General features: G+C 35.3%; 1 protein-coding gene across 1 annotated transcript in view; it reads right to left on the bottom strand.

The window, feature by feature from the left end:
* PDGFC (platelet derived growth factor C) overlaps positions 1-17,539 on the bottom strand; it is a 129,117-nt gene that overhangs the window by 20,697 nt on the left and 90,881 nt on the right. The window contains exon 3 of the mRNA XM_054066006.1: positions 13,657-13,837. Coding sequence (XP_053921981.1) covers positions 13,657-13,837 — 181 coding nt within the window. The remainder of the gene's footprint in view (positions 1-13,656; positions 13,838-17,539) is intronic.

Below are 17,539 nucleotides of genomic sequence, written 5' to 3'. Positions count from 1 at the left end.
CAATTTCTTTGAAGCCTAAAAATAGTATGTATTTAGGAAGATGGTTTCAGCATCAGCTATAAAATAAAAGGAGTTGCATTTCTGCCATGCTCCACTTTGTCAATCTATATGGCTGCTATTCAAACTGGATTCTCCAAAGATGGTTTGAAAGCAGACTAGTTCATTCTATTTGTAGCAGGCTCTCATGAAATTCTGTGCTGCTTACAGCATGAACAAATCCATTAAAATAGATTAGGTTTCATTTTAAGGCACCAATATAAAGTAACTGCCTCTGACTGAATCTTGGAGTTATTTAAAAAAAATGTACAAAACTTTGAAATAGTCTGATTACTTTTATTATAATGAATAAATATATTTATTCCTTTGCATATGCAGTTCCCTCTCAGTCCTTCCCTTGACACATGTAAAAAGAAAAAAATAAAAGAAAGATTAAATCTGCCAAATAATAAACCCACAGTATTAATAAATCCAGCATGTTGTAGAGCAAATCTCACCCTCCGGAAGACTGCCAGTAAACTAATTGACTTCCATGAAGCCTGAAACAGCTACAGCTTCTACACTGTCACTGTCCACAGATGTGGCCAAATTAACTAATCTGGTCGACTAGATCAAGTCTTTTGAGATATATGTATTTATTTCATTATATTAACTAGGTCTTGCAAACATCATATGAGTAAAAGTGGCACTTTCTGTAACAGGAATGATGGAAAAAACATCATAACTTATGTTCTTAACCAGTACATTAATCTTCCTTGTAATGTTTTATACAAATCTATTCATGCTTTTATTATTGCCCAAATCCTGCAGCCTAAACCACTAGTTCTATCACACTGACTTAAAGGGATCTCCCTCTGCACTTGCACAGCTGCAACTCCTTTCACAGTACTTCTCTATTCTTGCACATTCACCGTGCTATGAAGCTACAATGTCAAAACACTTATTTGCACAAGAAAGTAAGTGACACACAGTTAACACTGCACTAATCTTAACAGTTTACCAACTACTGTTCTACCTTAGTAGTTTTGGTGCGTTGACCCTGGCTGGACACCAGGTGACCACCAAAGTTGCTCTATCGCTCTCTCTCCTCAGCCGGACAGGGGAGACAAAATACAACAAAAACCTCGTGGGTAGAGATTAGGACAGGGAGAGATTACTCATCAGTTACCGTCACGGCCAAACCAGACTTGACTTGGGGAAATTTGTTTCATTTATCACCAACCAAATCAGACTACGCTAATGAGAAATAAAAATCAAATCCTAAAAACACCTCCCTCCCACCTTCTAGCACCTTCTCACAGAAGCCAACCCTGTAGCCCACCTGCTATCAAAATTTTTGCCACACAAACCCAATACATTATTACGTTTAAAGGTGAGGGGGATTTTTCTTATTTCAAAAGGACAATTTTTTGGAAGAGTTATAAAGCCTTCTATAGAGGCATTGTTCAATCTATTCCTCACATGTACCTTTTTATAAAAGGCTTTATGAATAATTACACACTGAAATATATTTTCTGCTCGTATTTATACTTACAATATTTTCTCCCTCAATCTCTTATTTTTCCCCATTTGTTGATTCAGGAATACTGGATGTTTCTGATGATTTACTGTAGAATACATGGAACTAATTACAGAACACAGACATCAAAAACTGGTATTCTAAGCTTTAATTAAATGTGGTTTCACAGGCTGCTATTCATTGCAACCTAGGAAGTGGTTAGATGTGAGGTTTTATTATCAGTTTACATAAAGAGCCAAAGTATGAGGCATCGGTTCCACCTGAATATTTCAGCCCATAAAAATATTATTTTCTGTGAACTGCAGACAATGTTTTCATTCTGTTGAACCCAAGATCACACAAAGTTATGTGGTGCACTACCTTACTAGACTGAAAGATACTGGTTAACCGCAAGTTTATCCTTCGATCAAGACAGAAATTGTGCTTCAAAACCATATGATTGACAATGCTCATTTGAATGCTTGACAAAGCACTGTTTCATAAATTAGCCAAATAAGATAAGTTAATATTATTTTTAAATGCATTATTTACAAGCATTGATCAGTGAGTATATATCTGAGTATGGGATTTTTTTCTTTTTCCCCTAGGTATGAGAGGTAGATATTACAATCTGCTGCAGAAGAGGAGAAAAAAGAAGGGAATTAAAAAAAGGAACTTTGCAAGGAAACACTGGTCAAGAGCACCCACGGATGAGATCTGTGTGGCTACTTTTGGTGGGATTTCTTCCACTCACCCTGTACAGGGAAGCCCCATGAGATGATCTCTTTGTTTAAATAAGAATAGAAACCCATTCAGAAGTTTCTCGATACCTTGAAAATGTTAAAAAGTGAAATGTAATTGAGATGTACTGCATAACTTACGCTTAGGAAGCAATGTCAAACAAGTTGGGTAAATTTACTATGATGACTGTCATGCTTTGCCAAAGGAAGAATCAATCTAGTATTTGGAGAAAAGTATTTTCTGTTTTTGTAAACAGTTGTATATTTAAGATACCCCATTGCCAAGAAGATGGTATTATCATACTTCTGTTCCCTTCTCCTCCCTTCTCCTCTCTTCTCCCACTATTCCACTTCTGCCACAGAAAATTAAACTATTTTTTTGAGATAAACACTGATTGTGACCTGAGAATGATAGCACTGAAACTGTTTTTAATCCAATTACCATCGGTTAAAATCTTCTAGGCAATCTTTATTTCATTGCTGAAACTGGTCCATGGTGTATAATCCTCTTAATTACGAAATTACAGGAATATGTAGCAAACGCGAAATAAGATCTCAATAGGCAGAACATTATTCTCAGCATAATAAATGCATATAGAGAAACAATTATTTGTCAATTAATTTATCAATATATTTTTAAAAACCAATAATCTATTTAAACTCGGATAATATGACCATTGTTTTTTATGATGTAGTTGTTTTTCAGACTCCCATGCCTAATATTCCCTGTTGAAGCCAATGGAAATTGATTGTTTAAAAATCTGTCTCCAGTCAATGTCTGTACGATGAACAACTAGGATCAAAATATCTGAAGATTTCAAAAGCCTACGCATTTTAAAGTATAACATTATCTATTATTGCAATTTCAATAATGTGATATTGAATGATAGTTTGGCACTGTAAATACTGCCAGTTATCCTCCTCAGGAAACCTGGCTATTATTTTCTCTTTCTCCTCTAGATCTCAATACATGGCAGAAAACTGAAAAGAGCTGCCATCCTTTGCCTGCAGGAGCAAAAAATCAGTGAAAGGTACAAATGCCTTTCAGCAGGAAGCCATGGCCTCTGACAGACTGTTAGTGGAGACAAAACACTATACATGACAAAGTCAGAGCTGGGTATAAAATATCCATAGTGAAAAGTTTACATGCTTTGCCCTGTGCAAAACATGTTTTTACCTGGTTCTCTTTGGGGATTCTCTAATTCCTTGATTAGAAGATTACTTTTTCTAAGTATTTAATTAAAGAGACGACAGTGTAGAGTCTTTTATAAGTATGTATAATCTCGTACTTTACTAGGGAATTAGATTTAAAGAAAAACTAAGAATGGAAGGAAATTATTTTCTTAAAATTGTGCTGTTAAAAGTTTTTTTCCTCTTGTTTCAGATGAAATCACCTCAGCATTTTGTCAGTCTTCCATGTATTAACCATGAAATTTAGACCAGCCCATATCTATAAATTTTCCACCAGCACATTTGTATAGCATAAGCCTTCTGAATTATAGCTTTGCTTAATGATGTTACTTAGGCTCGCATAATTGTTTTTAAGTTTACAATTAACATTTTTTTAAAGAGCTTGCAGAGAAAAGTTTGTACTATTCACACTTGGGCAGCTTTTAGTTTATTGATTTTCCAACTTCCCCTTTAATGTGTAGGCAGTTTCAGGTAATGAAATATCAAACCTTATCATGGAAATATGATTTTTTTTTCCTTTTTTAACAGCATGGCAAGTCTCTTTTCCAGTCTAAAGAAGCACCTTCCCAAGGCAGTTTTTGAAAATAATAGATGCACTAGTATGAGATACTATACAGTTCATAGAAATGGAGGCAATAAACAACAGAACATAAAGGCTGCCTATTTAAAACAAAGGCAACCACAGCCTCAGTAAATAATCTCTAATGTTCCTTGTAAGTGTAACTACTATCTAAATGAAAATCTGCAAAATCCCCTCACTATTTACTAGCACTGTTACATACAAATGTTAGCTGTTAATTTATCTTCTTCTGTTCAGCCTTAATTCTAATAAAACATATCAATAAATCCTTAACTGCATAAAGATATGTGCTAGTAGCTTACAAAAGTAACAACTCGTTTCACTTTGATTTTCTTCTGTCATGACATCTCTTCAAAGGTTTTCTTAGGCTTTAAATTATGTAGGAATATAGCACTTCTCTGCAGTATATAACCAGAGAGTTTGGTTTGCTATGGCGGAGCAGTAAGTCTGCTATGGGATTGACACCTGCTCAAAGACCTGCTCTTGTGCTTTGCATCCCTACAGTGAGCTTTGCACAAAGTAACTTTTTTTTCTTTTTTTTTTTTTTTAATAACAATTTGGAGCATTATTGAAAAAACCTGTAACAGTTTTCATTTTTCTTTGTACTGTTGACTTGACCACCTAATCTCTGATATTTGGTGAAACGCTGGGCTGTACTTTGAAGTGTTTTATACCAGCAAACAGTTTCAAAACACTCTTATGAACCTTAACTCTACATTTATGTTGCATCAAAAGATCTACCGCTACTTTAGGCACCTAATCACATGGGTTTTATTCTACATGAAAGGTGTCTATGATCTTTTTAAGCAGAAAGGCAATTAAAAAAAGTAAATACAGAATTTGAAGTTATATATATTGACAGAGTGCAAACAAGAAGAGATCCATGACAGAATTTACTTTGAGTAAAAGACAAGAATTCCAAGGCAAAAAGGCATTTGAAAAGTAAAAAGCAAGTGAAAAATGATTTTGCATTTGGCCATTTTCCCTTATTTGCTTGCTTTTTTTTTCACCAGCAAGCATGTCAGACACATCTCAGTATCTGAATGCATAAAAACTTTACAACTGTGCCAGCTAAACATGGGATTAGTTTGAGAATAGAACACTGCTTTGGAATTTATAAAGAAACCATGACTGTGCTTTATCAAAAGTCGGTGAATTACCTGTCAATTCTGGAAACTGGAATAAAGACAGTCAACTAGATATTTATGTAATACTTAAACAAAAAAATAACACTAGCCAAAAAGAAACCAACTCGGGAACCCCAGCAGACCTAAAGGGACCTGGGAGAACAGGAAGATGATGCTGTTTTTTACTTGGTCTTTTTTTTTGTTTGGTTTGTGATTTTTTGGGGGGGTGATGGTGGTTTTGGTTTTCATTATCCAACCATATTAAGTAAAAAGTAGCTTCTATAACATTTAGTAAAGGATTAAACAAAAAAAAAAAAACCCACACAAAAATGAGACACTGCAAACTACAGAATAGATATGATAAGTAAGATTGAACAAATAAATTTGAACCAGGACTACAGAATAATTTTGAAACACTAAAGGAACATTTGGACATCAATGTTTATGTTGAAGTCACCTTCACCAGCTCCAATTACATGGAATCAGCTTGAGTATGACATGTTTTTATATACATACATACACATACCTCTCAAGTAAAGGAGTTGTTTGAAGTTTCTTTTCTATGAGGTGGCTATACAATCTGATTTTAGCAAAGGATTTTGTGAAGGCATGAAAGTTACCTGGGTTTAAAGGGTACATGGACAATTATTCAAAAGGAATATCTATTGCATGTTACTAAATGGACAAAGCACACAGGCTTAGGGAACCCACATTTTCTGCAGAAAACAGCCGGCAAGGGAGAGTACAGGAGTAAAGAATCACATCTCTCTAACCTCCCCCTGGTGCTTCCTGCCATCCATTTATGACCACTATCAGCTGCAGGTTCCTGGGCTAGAAAACACTTGTTTTGATTCAAGGCAGTCTGACATTTGGGAAACTGGAAAGGCAGTTGGAAAGGCTTAGAAACCTGACATTACTGCTAACTCTGTTGCATAATAAATGTTCAGATTCACACCCCAACGTACAAAATAACGTATCGAATGCTTTAATGTATTAATACTGACTGATAAAGACTAACCAGCTTGTTCCATGTTCATTTGTAAAGAACCATAAAGAAGCGAGATTTTGAGAAGGAAGAGAGAATGTCTTTGAAAATCAGTTAGAGGAAAGTTGGTACAAGTAGAGACTAATGTACTTTAGACTAATATTTATAGTTGCTACTGAATGGCAGTATTATTCATTTATTAATTTCTATGTCATTGCTTTGATTAGACCTAATTCAGTCTTTCTTGAGTGAATTAATGAAAAAAACAACCATAAAGCTCAAATACTACTTGAAAAAATGTTTACCAGTTAGTATAATGGTAGCCATTTTAAGTAAAAAATTTACAATCTGAAACGTCTTTCAAACTCTAATGTCAAAATGCAATAGAGGACATCAATTATTTTTTTTTAAATCTTGCGTTTTGATATTTATCTGTGTTTTGCTATTAAAGATACACCCTCGTTATGAGGATTCCTGGAATATACTCGGGACTACAATGTTAAAATGTAATCGTTGAAAGTTTTTTCATTAGTAATGTGTTCCGTGCTTATCAGCAGGTGTAAACTTCAATGTCTATTAAGCTAAGTTGAATGACAAAAGTAACACCAAAGGTAACTGCTGTGGTAATCCACAAGGCTGGCAATTCACCCCAGTCCACCTTCCCCATCTACGCTGTGCTTCCTTGCATCATTAATGCAGATTGGATTTTCCACATTACTATCTTTCCTGGATGTTTACATATTTTTTTCTATTTTCTTATCAGCTGGAAAGTACAGTTCTTTCAGCTTGTTCCCAAACAGACATAATATTACTTAAGATCCCACAGGCACCAGCCAGACCATTCCCAGAGTCAGGATATTCAAGGAGACTTTTGAAATTGTTCAAGACAAGACAAAACCTTTTCTTTCTGTCTTTACCTTCTCCTGTAGACATTTTGAAAATAGAGTGCACAACACTGAAAGTTATATATGCAAGATTTGTTGTGGAACATGAAAGGAAATGAAAGACCATGTAAAAGTAATAATCATTTTCAAATTAAATAAAAATATATACATAAACTTCTGATGAAAATGCTATGAGACACACTAACAAAGTTCCCAAATAATAAAAAAGTCCCTGAAAATACAAATATTTATTACTAAATGGAAACCTAATAAAAACCTTTAGTAAATTACATAAATTAAAGGAAATAAATTGTGTCATGTAGCTGAAATATAATTCTTACGTTTTCCAAACTTTTGCACTTTTTAGGACACTTAAAGAGGTTAAGCATTGTTTGCGCTGAATCATCCTACTGTCTGCTTTCATGTGGAAAGAGAGGGTTAATGGGTGATCAAAGACATAACATGGAGAAAGGAAAAGAAAAGGCTGCCTGCTTTTTCTTGACAGCTGCAGTACTAGATCTCTTCTTTATGGCACTCATTTCTGCTTGAAACAGATTTCTGGAACGATCTAACTTGTACATAATGCTATTGGTGACTAAAAGGAGACCAGTTTTCCCAAGCTCTTCTTCACCTCACTTGTTTTGATTTCCTCTCAATACCAGCTTTCAAAAATATCATTTTCAGACTTCTGCGAATGGTCCATACCCAGAATCAGTTATGTTATTTGTTGTACACTCCTGAAATTTTCAGGAGGAAATTCTACTCAAGTTGTTGAATAGAAAAAAAAAAAAAAACCAACAAAGTATGATATTTGAGGTGTGGTAATTGGGCTCTCAAGTTCAAGAAAGACAAGGAACTACTGGAGAGAGTCCACTGAAGGGCTGTGAAGATGGCTGGGAGACTGGAGCATCTCGCTTAGAAGGAGAGGCTGAGCAAGCGTGGTCTGTTTAGTCTGGAATAGAGAAAATAGAGAGGACCTTCTCTTTAATGCTTATAAATATCTAAAGGTGCAAGTGTCAAGAGGATGGGGCCAGACTCTTCTCAACAGTGCCCACCAACAGGACAGGGGCAGTTGGTACAAAGTGGAACACAGGAAGTTCCATGTTAATACGGGGAAAAACTTCTTTGCTGTGAAGGCAACAAGGCACTGGAACAGGCTACTCAGCTGGAGAGTTTCCTTCTCTGGAGATACTCAGAACCCAGTTGGACGCATTCCTGTGCAACCTGCTGTGATCCTGCTTTAGCAGGGATTAGACTAGATCTCCAGAGGTCCATTCCAACCCCAACCATTCTGTGATTCTGTACCATAATTATATGGTTTTTTATATCTTTTGCCACACTGAGATAGGGTGGGATATAAAATAAACATCCAAAATCAGTGAGGTTAAATGTTAATCAAATATGAAATAAATTTGCTAAAATAAAAGTTCTGTCCAAGAAAATTACTGTGTTCTATAAATAGACAATGAAACGATTTCTGATTCTTTTCAGCCTAAGACACTGTAAGGCCAATATCACAGAAAAATACATAGTAAATGGTATAAACTCCACGAGAAATTACATTGAAATTTTGGCCAGAGGGAAAAGAATAGTCATTCAGAACACAAAATTTACCGTCATATAAACATATCCTTTCTTTTGAAGAATGACAACAAATTTGATTCAAAACATCCCTTCCTCTTTTAGAGTCTCATAAAATCCACACTGACATCTCAGGTTGTGTAGGTCAAGAACACACCTCCATGGACTTCTGTGCAGGCCCGCAGTTTTACCAGATTAATTTCTAACCCTGTCTCTCTGCTACTAGTCTTCTCATACAGAGATTTTATTTTTTTATTTTTTTTTATGACGTCCATGTGACAGAATGAGATATGGTCACAGGAAAACAAGATTATATGATCTGATTAGTCAATAGATTTTTCTGCTTCAAAGGGTTGGTTTTTTCCTCATCTCATTGTAGTATCATGGACAATAGGCAACCTCGGTATTGTACTTTTTGTAGGGCTTTCTTTAATTGTGTCTCCCATTTATGTATTTGTGGTAATCTTTAATGTCTCATTTAAGACACTCAAAAAGAATTTCTCTTTAGACCTGAAATACAAATTTAACGCAAAACGAAATCTCCAAAAAAAGAATTAGTCAAAAACCCCTCTGATTAACCATGAATTTTTGCCACAGAAAAAGAAAACCAAATTAATTTGCATGCTGCAGCATCTTTAGGAGTTTGTTGATTTATCCGGGCTTAGGTTTCACTCTACCCAATCAGTAGAAACTGAACACAGAAGTTTTAAGAGTCCTTCCCATCATTTGAAGGATTTTCAGAGTCCTTTGTCACTCACATAACATTGCAAAGTACTAACTAAATAATACTTGTATATTCTCCTACTACTTCATACCACCTTGGCTTAAACAACCCTGATGTCATGATATTTCCAGAATTTTATTATCACTTCTTAAAAAAATATAGAAAAACCTTGGCTTAGGAGATCTATAGTGTCTTTTGTGATGTTTCTGGGTGGATTTTCAGTTATCGCAGCCAAAGTTAACCCCTCTAGGGTTTTGGTAGTGACATGAAAGATACACAACTGATACCTGTGAAATCTGGGGTAGTTTGAAAGTAAAGTAATGCTAGGTAAGAGTTTTCCTTTCTCTGTTCTGTTAGTATGCAATTTTTGTATTAGCATTTAAATTTTGTTTGCCTTTGTCATTAAAAAAAACTCAATTAAAAAGGTTCCACAAACAAAATTAACATGCTCAAATCTAAAAGAGCAAAGCTCAGCCAATTTGGACAAAATAAAGGAAAAGTTATTAGCTATCCCTAAACAGTTTATCTGCATAGTATTAACTTTAATCTTCATTAATGTTAATAGCAAGAGCACTTCTAACAGCACCTCGGCATCAAATAATGAAATCTCTCAGACTGAAAACCAGGTAGCCATACAGGTATTGCTCCAAAATCACAAAACAACTTCTGATTCTCTTTGAAACCAGGTCACTCTGTAAGCATCTTCTTGGATTTTCCTCTTCATCTGCGCTTGTCTATAAGAGGGTTAAGTCTCTTCTTCGCAAAGATCTTTGGTGTCAAACGACATGCCACCATATGCCAAAAAAGAAGGGGGTTACCGTCACCCTCAGCTTCAACTTTAACTGGAGCTGCTTTGTTCTGAGTGCCCTGAATAATTAATAACTACTTTGGCAATCAGTCATGCATTCCTTAATGGCACCTCAGGCATCAAGTATCCCATTCACCCGCTCCCCAAGTAACAATGGGCTATATTACATCAAGTTTTCTCTGCCAAACTTGTAACTGACATAATTCAAACTAAACAAGTCACTAGGAAGGACTGAAGCTCAAACATGTATTCTAGGAGTTTATGAGGTTTTCCTCAGCTGCACGAAGCTACTCTATGGATTAGAACTGTAACTGGGGGCAAGTAAGAAGAAGGGAAAAAGAAATGAAATATGAATTGTTTCTGCAATAAAGTACTAGGAGGGTTTAGGTGATATAGTGCTGCCAAAAACATGATTTTTAATAAACGCATAGCTGAACAGTCAAAATGCAGAACAACCGCTAAGCAGCCCTTAGTGCATAAAGCAGCTCACCAGTAAGCAGAGATTAAACGGAAGGGCAGTACATGAAAAGGGTGACTAAGAATAACAGCTGTGCTAAAAGTAGCATAATAATTTTGAAATAACACAAACTACATTTTCTTAGTAAGAATAAGCTTTTTGAACACTTCCTTCCACTATACAGTATTCCAGACAAAATTAACTTGCGACTTTAGGACAAAGGGAAGAAAAGTAGAGCTAGACTAGAATTATAGAAAGTTCTAGGTGAATCCAGGATACACAATTTAAAATGGAAGAAATGCAAATAATTAAACTGTAATTAGCTAGAATCTGAAGAAAAGCTTCATTTCTTTTCTAGAGGAGCATTGTGCTTGTTTGCAGTATATGCACTGCTTTTATGTTGTTCCTTACAATCCCACAGTGTGTCTTTGTAAAAAATGACATTGAATCTATTGACATTGGAACTGCTGTCCTTTTGAGTGACTAAATCTTAGAAGTAAATAGATCAACAGCCGTTCTCCTCCTACTTACTCATTGTGTGAAAAGTTAGTTTGAAATATAATACACAAAGTAATAATATATATATGAAAAATTACAGCAAATTTAAACAAAACCATTTCTCTTGCTCTTTAAAAGACCCGAAAATATGTCTAGTGCCCCTCTCTGTGTGTGGCCTCCAAATACAGAAACAAGCTTGCACTGTTTTATTTCAGTTTTGCTTCATTTCTCCCCAAACAATCTCTCATTGCTGGTCTACCAAGCATCTCCTCCTCCACCTCTTGTCAAGAAAAAAAAAAAAAAAAAAGAAAAAAATTAACTGTTTAGGACCAATTCATTAAAGTGAAACACTAAGTGAATCAGTTATGTTTTTGCAATATTTAAAATTTACACTCATTCCTACAGCTGACATCTTTTTTTTTTTGTGGGGAAGTGGGAGGAGAGAGGGTGCTGTTAACTTTATTTTCTCTTGAAATGTTGGATTAGATAGCATTACAGTTCTAGAGAAAAACAAAGTTTTTGGCATCAGTTTTCAATTGTTTTAGGTGCAAGAAGTAGGCCTAATCCTAAAAGTTGGCAATATTGATTTAATGTCTTTGATTTGCAGCCTGAAATGTGAAATTGTATTTTGCATGGCATATTATGACAGATTTTTTTTTGATGAAAAAGATTACAGCCTTTTTAAATAAAGATTTGAAATTAGTCCTCACAAACTGATAAGCAGAAGTTATACTGTACATTTTGGGGCTACTTCTGAATTCTTACGACATCAAGCAGGCTGCTCTTGCCTGTTACATATATGAGGTATAATATGCTTAGTTTGTCAGTATGTATACTTCTTATGCTATATGAGATTTCTTAACAGAGAAAAATGAGGAACTAAAAATGAATACTACGATGCCAGATCTGCTTTTCTCAATTGAATAAGTGATACAAAACACTTCAATTTTGAAGAGTAAAGGATTGTTTTGGAAGTGTTAATAATTTAAAATTTATAACAAATTTTACCCACCAAATGTCAGGGAAAAATACTGGTCCATTCTTACAGCATGGAATAAAGATAATTATATATATCATCTGGTACTTATAGGAACTTTTGTTTAATCCATTACACAGAAACTGGATCATACATAAATCAGCTAGATATGCAGCAGGTAGGATGTAATACTGGAGCTGCAACAACAAACTGTGGCATTAGCCCACAAATACAACTATTTAAGGATTTTCTTTTAACATTTTCAAAAGGTAAACATGCTAATTACATTTTACCCTTGGGTGTACAAAAGTTTAAACTTGGCTGTATTTCAAGTTGGTTTTAAGATCAATTGACATTTTACTCAATGGCAAAATTTATCACTACCAGGTCATGCTATTCTACTCAAAAACCGGTCTAACTCATGAAAGAATCAAACATGCAGATCTTTAATAATTTTATGTATAGTTCTTATTTAGGCCTAACTGTTTAAAAATACTTATAGGAAAACAACAGAAAATACATACACACATATAGGTAAGTACATACACACACACTGCTACACTTCACTGGCATCATCATTGTGCTAAATATATTATACGGATGATTATGTAATGTTGGAAGGATACACAGATTTGTTCTTTGCTTCTTCTCAGTAACTGAAGTTTGCAAAACAGCAAAAGCAATAAGTAAGCCAAATGCATTTTAAGAGAAGAGCATGTCATTGCGGTTACAACATGGATTCTTTTGATCAATTTCTTATTGAGCTTGCAGATTCCACCAACCAAATACCACAGACCGCGTGACTACTTGGGAGATTCACAAAGTGAATTATGAGGAATTTAACAAAAATACTCCTTACTCTCTTTTAAATATGGAATACGTATTATAAAACAAGTCAACTCCTGTTTTGCTCTGCTTCAAAGTTTTAGAACATTATCTCATCCTTAATAATATATAAACACTGTTCTGCTGTCAGAGATCTTTCATTTGGTGAAAAAAACCTAACAGAAATCTGTTAACAGTGAAAATAGTAATATTTTAGAGAATGACTATTGTTTAATTCCTGTGATTTACAAGTGTTAAGCAACATTACAGAGAAAATGCAGTAGAAAATTACTATTATGTATTGTCTGCTTTGTCACTGTAATAAAAGAGTTAAAACTTTTCTGGTTTTGAACTAGGTATGATCATTTGGCGTCTAATAGCAGCTGACTAACAAAAACATTCATTTCTTCAGTCTTCTTTGTAACTTCCCAATGCTCTAAATATCACAGTTGTTTCTTATACTGATTTTTCTTCTTCTCAAAGCTAGAATCCCTTCCTCACCCTCTCCCAGTATTGTATTAGGAATGCAAACATTTTATTGAAGTTTCCACACAAACAACAGAGCCCCAAACTTCCCAGTCCAAAGTCATCCAAGAAGAATCACCAGAACACTCAGTTAAAAACAGAAACGAAAAGTACAGTTTTGGAGGACAGTTTGATTATTATTACTATCATTATTAATAAATAAACAGTACTTAATCCTAAGTTATTAAAATATTCTTTTGGGCTACCACTTCAAAGGCTTTGTTTCAGATTGGAACTTTTCTGGAAAACATGTTACTTACTGGCATAATAAGTGTGTAATGGATGCAGAATCCAGGTTCAGAAGGAAAATATTCATCAGACACAAATCTTATTCTGATCTGGTTTCCTTTGGAGATTTGTCTACCTGGTACAATACTGGAACCACACCAGCGCCCCAAAACAGTGCCATCGCTAGGCTCTTCAACCTCTACAAAGTCATACCTGAAAAGAAAAGTAAATCAGATGTTTACTCACTGATAAAATTCCTATAAACTTCCAGCCTTAATCAATAAACTGACTCTACAGTTGGAAATTTTATGTTTTTTTAACGCTAGCAAAGCCAGCTAGCAATTATTTTAAACTTAGCTTCCAAGTTGCTACTGGCTTAAATACATAATAAAATCAAGCAGTGAAGTTAAAAAAATAAAAGCAGAGTTAGCTTTTTGAAAAGACCCATGAGTATGGTCTTGTTTGTTCCTTTTATGGAAAGCAATTACAATATGTGGGATAGAGCAGAATGAAGTCAGAGAAAAAAGACTGAAATTGAACAGTGACTCAGATTGCAATATTACTAGCAGTATACTACATGTCACCAGTGAAAGTTCAGGGGTTTTTTGGTACAGAAAACTTATCCTCTTGTAATACCAATTGTGAATAAACTCCTGAAGGTTAAGACTGCTTAGGGAAAACTTGGAAGCACATTTTGAGTTTATCATCTCCCAATGAGACATTTGTTGAGCAAAGACCTGTATGCAGTGTGTGTCAGAAAGAACCTCGTATTTTGATAACATTGACAAGACAGATATGGGTTTGGAGCTTTGAGAGAATGAAACATATTATATTTGCTGTAGTTTCACTGTTTGTTAATGTATGGTCTGTTTATCCCTGGAGATCTGTGAACAACTTCACAATAGGCCCATGAAAGGTACCTAAGAAATGCCAGTCAATTGCTATCAAGAGTCAATTTGCCACACAAAGGTCCTTGCATCCACTGGAAAATATTTAGGGGGTTCCTATGTCATAAAAACATTAAAAGCCACTGGTCTAGAAGGTATGTCTGGTTTCAGTGCTTTAACCTGTTTCATGTCAGTTCCCCAGCTGCCCACTGACAGAATAAACACTAACCATTTCAGCTGGGTTTCCCCTGATGCAGCTTGAAACCCTCTGAGACCCAGTAGCAACACTGCCCACTGGTTTGGGAAGGCAAGGGTGCATCAGTTAAAGCACAGTAAGCATCTGGAATTTCACAGCTGCAGCTTTCTGAGTCTTCATTTTACTTTTAAACTTCGACTTGTATTCTAAGCACAAAAATAACACACCTCTGAGAAGATGTCAGGATTTCTGATATTTTTGTGCTCTCTTACATTTGTAGTCACATACTAAATAAGTCTCACATATATCTGAATTAGTAAATATCAGTGAATCCTTTTCAAGTGTACAAGCAGTCCTACCTCTGATGACAGCAAACACTCGTATTTTAAAACACAAGCACACACACTCTACCAAATATGCCAAGTAATATTTAATGTGAAAATTATTACCTCATAAACATTTTCTCTTAAAGCTTTTTCTGGATATTTTTTCGGTAAAACTAATCTTTATAATGTTTCCCAGCTCCCTAGTTAGACAGCAGGTAATAAATTATTGTGTTGCATGTTTGTGCAAGACTGACTTGCACATTTATTATCTCCATTTAAAGGACCAGGGTTTTTTCCACTTCATTAAAAATGAATGCAATGAATATACTCATTAACTGTGTTCAAAATCCATTACTGCCATGCACAACAGTTTTAAATCTTTGTTGAACGTATGATACTAATTAGTTTATCACCATCTTTTTTTCCCCCCAAACACTAAATAATTCCTTTAACCGATCCACTAGCATTTTGACTTCCTGATCAGGAATATAACTTATCACAGAGGCAATGTGTACATTAGTTGTACTAAGACTTCAGGGCTCAACACATTTATTAATTAGATTTTGAGCACTGAATTTTTTTTTAAGATCAGCTTATGATGTTTCTGAAGATAATATTTATTTGTTAGTTAATAGTATGAAACTACCTACTTTTAAGACCTGTAGAGTGAATAAATTACTCATCATGTTTATCGACTTAAGATGTTTGGGGGGCTGGGCTTAGTATAGGTGTTAGTGCTTCTGCACAACTTGGAGTGTTTTCTCTTGCACCTTTTTGTTTCCTGTACCCCTGAAGTAAATGAGAAACTCAAATGCCATAGTTTAAATCCTAGACCCCTAAATTAAATGCTAATTAATCCCATTTGTTAAGAGGTAAAATAGAGGTGAAAAAAGTGTTCTGAAAAACCCAAATAAAATTCAACTTTCCGATACATATGACAGATCCAGATAATTCTTTTGGTCAAGGTGTGCCTTCTATAACCTGTTCTTTTACCCTTGATCTTTGTATGTGATATTTGTAAATAAGTTGTCATTTGAAATCAAAATAATTTCTAATTTTTCTGTGTGATATTGCTGTTACCTTGCTTGACAAGTTTCTCAGTCACCCCTTCCCTATCCCAATACTATTCTGATCATCAGATATCCACTTATTTCCAAGCAATCTATCTGGAAACACATTAATTGTTGTACAACACTCACTAATACTGCACTGCAGTGTGCACGATTATAATTATCACTATTTTAGGAATTTACTAAAACCTAGTTTATAAGCCAATCAAATGTAATTTTCTCATGGCAACATGCTACAGTACATACAGCATAGTTTATAATGATGACTCCCTTTCTGCAATGCCTCCCTCAGGACCCATAGAGGATTTCTGTTCTTTTATGTTCAACAAACAAATCTAGTGCTGTAGACATTAATTGCTGTTTTCAAAAAAAAGATGAGATATGAGTATTGGTTTCTTACTGCTGAACACAAATATAGGTGGAGCTCACTGCGCTATAGATATTTCACCATCAGTAAGGAGACTATTTAGAAATTCTGTTCACATCAACAGAAAAAATCCCTCATGTTTCCTGCACATAATGACATTCTTAGCCACTAACTTTATTCCTGTCAGTTATCCAGGCTCAATGCACTGCAAGAGTCTGCCAAAAGAATCTTCTGTGCAAGTAAAATTCCTTGCATTGCACATCTAGACTGAAGACTGAACTTGCCTTGAAAAGTAACAAAACAAAGTAGTTCAGATCTTTCAGCATTTACAACATTGTGCTTCACTACTTCTTCAGTAAAGGAATGTTTTCTAATATCCAATCTAAACCTACTCTATTTTTCATAGAATCAAAGAATCACAGAATCATTTAGGTTGGAAAAGACCTTTAAGATCATAGAGTCCAACTGTAAACATAACGTTGCCAAATCCACCACTAAACCATGTCCCGAAGTGCCACATCTACAAGTCTTTTAAATACCTCCAGGGATGGTGACTGAACTGCTTCCCTGGGCAGCCTCTTTCAATGCATGACAACACTTTCAGTGAAGTCATATTTCCTAATATCCAATCTAAACCTCTCTTGGTGTAACTTGAAGCCTTTCCTTTTGTCCTATCACTTCTTACTTGGGGGAAGAGACCAACACCTACCTCACTACAATCTTCTTTCAGTTTGCTGTAGAAAGCAATAAGGTCTCCCCTCAGCCTCCTTTTCTCCTGACAAAAGAGCCCCAGTTCCTTCCGCCTCTCCTCATGAGGCTTGTGCTCCAGACCCTCCCCCAGCTTTGTTGCACTTCTTTGCACCCACTCCAGCACCTCAATGTCTTCCTTGTAGTGAGGGGCCCAAAACTGAACATGGTATTCAAGGTGCGGCCTCACCAGTGCCAAATATAGAGGTGTGATCACTTCCCTAGTCCTGTTGGCCACACCATTTTTTATACTAGACAGGGTGCTGTTGGCCTTCTTGGCCACCTGGGCACACTGCTGGCTCGTGTTCATCTGGCTGTCAAC

Source organism: Cuculus canorus, chromosome 4, assembly GCF_017976375.1.
Source record: "Cuculus canorus isolate bCucCan1 chromosome 4, bCucCan1.pri, whole genome shotgun sequence".
In the NCBI taxonomy this organism is placed as follows: Eukaryota; Metazoa; Chordata; class Aves; order Cuculiformes; family Cuculidae; genus Cuculus; species Cuculus canorus.
This window is presented reverse-complemented; position numbering and strand designations above follow the sequence as displayed.